The 6,000-nt window shown below is 45.0% G+C and overlaps 1 protein-coding gene across 1 annotated transcript; it reads right to left on the reverse strand.

Moving 5' to 3' along the window:
- Window positions 1-1,084: 1,084 nt before the first annotated feature.
- LOC103306980 (olfactory receptor 10A4-like) lies at window positions 1,085-2,029 on the reverse strand. The gene has a single exon (XM_008176717.2). The coding sequence runs from the start codon at window positions 2,027-2,029 to the stop codon at window positions 1,085-1,087; it is 945 nt and encodes a 314-aa protein (XP_008174939.1).
- Between the last annotated feature and the right edge of the window lie 3,971 nt (window positions 2,030-6,000).

Here is a 6,000-nt window from a genome sequence, read left to right on the forward strand (position 1 = left end):
CCCAGTGTGATGCTGTGGCCAAAAAGGCTAATGTGATCCTGGGATGCATAAATAGGGGAATCTTGAATAGGAGCAGAGAAGCTATTTTCCGTCTCTATTTGGCATTGGTGCAACCACTGCTGGAATACAGTGTCCTGTTCTAGTGCCCACAATTCAAGAAGGTTGTTAGTAAATTGGAGGGGACTCAGAGAAGAGCCACAGAATGATTAAAGGATTGGAAAACATGACTTCTAGTGATAGACTCCAGGAGCACAATCTGGTTAGCTTAACAAAGAGAGTGTTAAGGTACGACTAGATCGCTCTCTATAAGTACCTACATGGGGGACTAAAAATGGATACTGGGCTTTTCAATATAGCAGAGAAAGGTCTAACATGATCCAAAGGATGGAAGTTGAAGCTAGACAAATTCAGACAGGAAATAAGGCACACATTTTTAAAAGTGAGAGTAATTAACCATTGGAACAATTTACCAAAGTTTGTGGTGGATTCTCCATCACTGACCATTTTAAAATCAAGATTGGATGACAACTTATGGTTGCCCGTGACTCTCATTCCCACCTGATGGAAGAGACTCTGCAGCATGTTTGGAATTTTGTTGACATTCAAACATTTATGGGGCAGATTTGCAAAAGTACAGAGGGTGGTTAGGTGCCTGTCACAAGGGGGCCTGGCTGTTGAAGGAATGTGGGCTTAGCTCTACCTGTGACAAAGGATGGATCTCGGGCCAGGGATCAGGCGACAGCCTGCAGGTTGTTTGCTCCATAGGCAAGAGGCCAGCTCAGTTAGGGGTCGAGACCCAGGAGAAAGGACCTAGAAGGAGACTCTCCACACCCACCAGCTGGGAGGCCTGGCTGGAGAGACCTGCTGTGTGTGTAGGAGCCGCAGCACGGGCCAGTGTATTCTGACTGGCAATGTTGGTTGTACTGGTTTTGGAAAATAAAACCACTCCTGGACACAGGGGTTGAAATCCTGCTTCTTTTGGGAGCTGAATTTTCTTCACTAGCCACTTAGGCAGCCCCACCCACTTACAACCCCCAAGCCCCACTAGAAGTAATTTGTGCTGTTGGGAAACCTCTCCCTACATTCACCAAGGGCACATCATCCTGCCCAGCACCCTCCTCAGGGCCTCCTTGACTTCCTTGTTCCTCAGGATGTAGACAATGAGGTTCAGCATGGATATCACCACCGTGTAGAAGAGGGCCAGGAGCTTGTCGCTCTCCATCGAGTAGCTGGACTTGGGCCTAGGGTAGGTGATGATGCCAGAGCCATAGAAGAGCAAGATGATGATGAGGTGGGAGGAGCAGGTGGAGAAGGCCTTGCACCTCCCCTTCGTAGATGGCATCCTCAGGACGGAGGTGATCATGAAGAGGTAGGAGGCCAGGATGAGCGTGAACGGGGAGGTTATGAAAAGAAGAGCCACCAGGTACACGGCCAACACGTTCATGGAGGTGTCCCCGCAGGCCAGCTTCAGGAGGGGCAGGATGTCACAGAAAAAGTGATTGATCCTGTTGGGCCCACAGTATATCAAACTGAAGACATAGCTGGTCTGGCTCAACCCCACCAGCATCCCCACCATCCAGGAGGCTATGGCCAGCTGGGCGCAGGCCCCCTTTCTCATGACGAGGGTGTAGTGCAGCGGGTTGCAGATGGCCACATGGCCATTGTAGGCCATGGCAGCCAGGAGGCAGCACTCAGTGATGCCAAAGAGGATGAAAAAATACATCTGTGTTGCGCAACCCCATAGTAAGATCCTTCTGTTCTCCAACACTAGGCTCACCAGCATCTTGGGCACAATGGACGTTGTGTAGCAGATCCCCAGCAGAGACAGGTTGGTGAGGAAAAAATACATCAGCATGTGGAGGGTTGGGTTGGATTTTATGATGGCTGTGATGAGAACGTTCCTTGTCAGGTACTCCGCGTACATGGACGGAACCATTGCAAAGAGCAGTGCCTGCAGCTCCAGCAGCCGGGAGAATCCCACGAAGATGAACCCGGTCACTGCAGTCTGATTTCCTTTGTCCAATGGCATGGCATATTTCAATGGCAGAGGGAATGAACAAAGTCACCCGCATCAGGGAAGACAAGGCAAGAAAGTCACTTATTTACCTTTCTGATACATTCAAATATGTCCAACTGAGACTGAAAATTTAGGTCAAGGGCTTGCAAGCCAGCTAAGGAGGGTGGATGCTCAATTCCCATAAAAATTAATGGGGTTTGGATATCCAGAAAATGGAAGCCATACCATGGATTCATCTTGTAGGGCCTTCAACATTATGATCTAGTTCAATTACAACTTATTAGTAGAGCTGGCTGGGAAATTATCTCCCCTCTCCCCCATAAAACATATAAAAATTGGAAGTGCAAAATCTGGATATTTTTCACTTTTCAGTTGCCAAAAAGAGAAACATGATTTTAGTTTTTCACATTTTCTACGCAATCCTGAATATTTTCTATAAAAAGCAGGAATTCTACTGGGAAAATTCACAATCCATGATAAAGCCATTTTCCACGGTAAAAAAATGTTTTGATGGAAAATGTTCTTACTAGCGCTAGTTATTGGGATCAATTCACGAATCACTGGGAGAAATTCTCTGCCTTGCATTATGCAGGCGCCCTGACTCATTGATTTTAATTCATAGATTTTATTCCTAGATTCTAAGGCCAGAAGGCTAGATGGGATCTTCTTGTCTGACCTGCATAACCCAGGCCGTAATGGCCCCTACTGGTCTTAAAATCAGACCTTTCTCTCTCTTAGGATCTTATTATAACCTGTGTAGCTGAGAGTATAGCCATCTCAGAGGGTAGCCAGATTTCATTTAAAGTATAGAAATACATGTTTTAAAGACAGGTTCATGAGAGGCTGATGTCCTGTATTTGGGTTTGAATGGGGCAAAGGAAGTGTAAAGTTTTCTACACTACCCTCCAAATTTGCTCATTCCTAACAGAGATGGGTGAAATTTTTTAGCCAAAACTTTTTTCTTCAGGAGTGGGTAAAATATGCAGCTACGCAACACAGAAACATTTTATAAATTCTTGTCCATTTTACTGAACCATTCATCTTGAAAAGAAAAGAAAAGAAAAGAAAAGAAAAGAAAAGAAAAGAAAAGAAAAGAAAAACTTGGATAAAGTCGAAATGTTTCATTCTGACATTTCCAAAATGAGAGATTTTGTTTTTTGGGTTGACATGACTTTTTGTTTTAGAATTTATTTAATTTAACCAAAAATCTATTATTTGCAGAACTGTAGTTCTAACTGTCAGAACTGGTTCTGCAGATCATATCATGGTGCTTTGTTCTTGGCCAATTCACCGCTTAATAGTTTTTACCCACAAGGTATTGGGAACAATAAGACCAACCAAATCCTTTTACACCTGCTAACAACCACACAACTGATGCTGATAATTTTCATTTGCTGGTCACTGGGGATAGATTTCAGCCAACAACAATCAGTTTAGAGGATGAAAAGCTTTACAATCCTTCAAGCCATGGGACCAGATGAACCAGCACGTGGAGCCAGAAGAACTACATCTTCTCTGCCCTTGTTCTGTGCCTTTGGAATGAACTCGATGGGACTGAATGCTGGGGAAATTGTGGCACCTTCTAGTGACTGGACATTTGCTCCCTGCTTGGGTGGAAATGAGCAAGGGTTCAAAGATCAATGGCACATTCTCGAGCTACTAGCCACAGTTTAGAGAAGCAGCAATCAGAACAGATAGAGAAAATCTTTACCAACATTTAGTTCTTCAGACTGCTGTAATTTCAACTGAGAATAAGAGAATGGCCAGCAGAGAGGAGCACAAAGGACAGAGAAGATGCAGTTACACTAGGGAAGTTAAAATCCCCCATTAATACAAGCTCATGTGTTTTAGGTAAACTTATTACCTGCCTGTGGAATGACTCTTCCACTTCCTCTTCCTGACTTGGTGGTCTATAATAGACCCCCCACCCTCACATTGCTACTGTTCTTTTCCCTTGTTATCCTCACCCAGAGACTCTAAGCAGGTCTGTCACTCACTTTTCCTTGGACCTCAGAGCAAGTTTAGACATTCTTGATGTACAGTGCAACACCTCCTCCTTTCCCCCCATACCTGTCCTTTCAGAATAAGCTATATCCCTCAGTTTTGACAGGAAGTACCATGAAGTAACAACAGCAACAACAATAACAATACGTGTGTGTGTGTGAGAGAGAGAGAGAGAGAGAGAGAGAGAGTATTTGGGGAGTGTGTGTGTGTGTGTGACAGAGAGAGTGTGTGTATTGGAGGAGTGTGTGTGAGGCTAGGTCTATACTACCCGCCTGAATCGGCGGGTAGAAATCGACCTCTCGGGGATCGATTTATCGCGTCCCATCGGGACGCAACAATCGATCCCCGAATCGGCGCTCTTACTCCACCAGGGGAGGTGGTAGTAAGAGCCGCCGGCGGGAAGCCGCAGAAGTCGATTTTGCCGCCGTCCTCACAACGGGGTAAGTCGGCTGCGATACGCCGAATTCAGCTACGCTATTCACGTAGCTGAATTTGCGTATCTTAAATCGACTCCCCCCTGTAGTGTAGATGTACCCTGAGAGAGAGAATGTTGGGGGAGTGTGTGTGTGAGAGAGAGTATGTGTGAGAGTGTGTTCGGGGAGTGTGTGTGTGAGAGAAAGTGTGTTGGGGGAGTGTGTGTTTGAGAGAGAGTGTGTGAATGTGAAAGAGTGTGCGTTGGGGGAGTGTGTGAGGGAGACTGTGTGTGTGTGTTTGAGAGAGAAAGAGAGAGAGGGTGTATGTTGTGTTTGTGTGTGTGTGAGAGAGAGAGTGTGTTGGGGGAGTGTGTGAGAGAAAGAGTGTGTGTGTGACAGGGTGAATTGGGGGAATGTGTGTGTGTGTGTGTGAGAGAGAGAGAGAGAGAGAGAGAGAGAGAGAGAGAGAGAGAATGTGTCTTGGGGAAGTGTGTGAGGGAGACTGTGTGTGTGTGTGTGAGAGAGGGAGAGAGAGAGAGAATGTGTGTTGCGGGAATGTGTTTGTGTGTGAGAAAGAAAGTGTATGTGAAAGAGTGTGTGTTGAGGGGGTGTGTGAGAGACAGTGTGTGTGTATGTGTAGCAGGCGATGCTAAATAAAACCCTTCTGGCTTTTGCACATGATCAGGGACCCAGCATTGGGTTGTCACAAGCCCAGGGGCAACCCGGACACAGATGCAATTGAAATAACCCAGCCTTCATTTATGGAGATTATTTAAATTGTTATGGTTTAGGGCTGCCCCGTGGAGCCCTCAGTCTCCCTGAGGTCCTGTTCTTCACCTCTCTGGGGTAGAACCCCACCTGGTTTCCAGTCTTTCCTATCACAAACTTTTGAAGCTAATTTAAGCATGTTTTTACATCTTAAAAAATTATGTTTACTTAATTTCCATCACTAAAGAACTATCATCTCTGTGATACAACTTACAGGAAGATTTTAGTAATGTTTTGTCTAAATGTCTTTCAGAGTAAGAACACCCCCCCCCCCCCATAAAAATAGCTTACAGGAATGAGAATTGTGAAGAACTAAGTTCCTGGGGAATAGCAATATTAGAGAAAGAAGGGTTTTTACAATAATAAAATGTACAAAGGCCTGTAATAGCTTTCAAAGTGGTTAAAGGAGCTCTTTAAAAAATAGCGTTACTTTGTTTTTTTAAAGTTTTGCCTAATCAAATTGCCCAGAATCCAAAAAGATAACCCAGTGAAACTGCTCTGCCTGAAATTGTGAAGACAGTTTTAAAAAACAAGGTACAATTCAAAACTCCACAATTGAGGGATTTTGCAATAAAAACGTATTTTATTTCAAGAGATAAAAGCCCCAGCTGGAGTGAAACTCAAGTCAGGCCTCAAGCTAGTGCTGCAGTGAAGGGTATGTCTGCAGCTCATGTAGGGCAGGTCTACACTACAGCCGGGATCGACTCTTTGAGATCAATCCACCGGCGGTCGATTTAGCGGGTTTAGTGAAAAACCGCCAAATCAACAGCAGATCACTCTCTGGTCTACCCCTGTACT

Source organism: Chrysemys picta, chromosome 13 (assembly GCF_011386835.1).
Source record: "Chrysemys picta bellii isolate R12L10 chromosome 13, ASM1138683v2, whole genome shotgun sequence".
In the NCBI taxonomy this organism is placed as follows: Eukaryota; Metazoa; Chordata; order Testudines; family Emydidae; genus Chrysemys; species Chrysemys picta.

Excerpts from the sequence above, each read along its gene's own strand:
- LOC103306980 (XM_008176717.2), bottom strand. The coding sequence starts at position 2,029 with ATGCCATTGGACAAAGGAAATCAGACTGCAGTGACCGGGTTCATCTTC.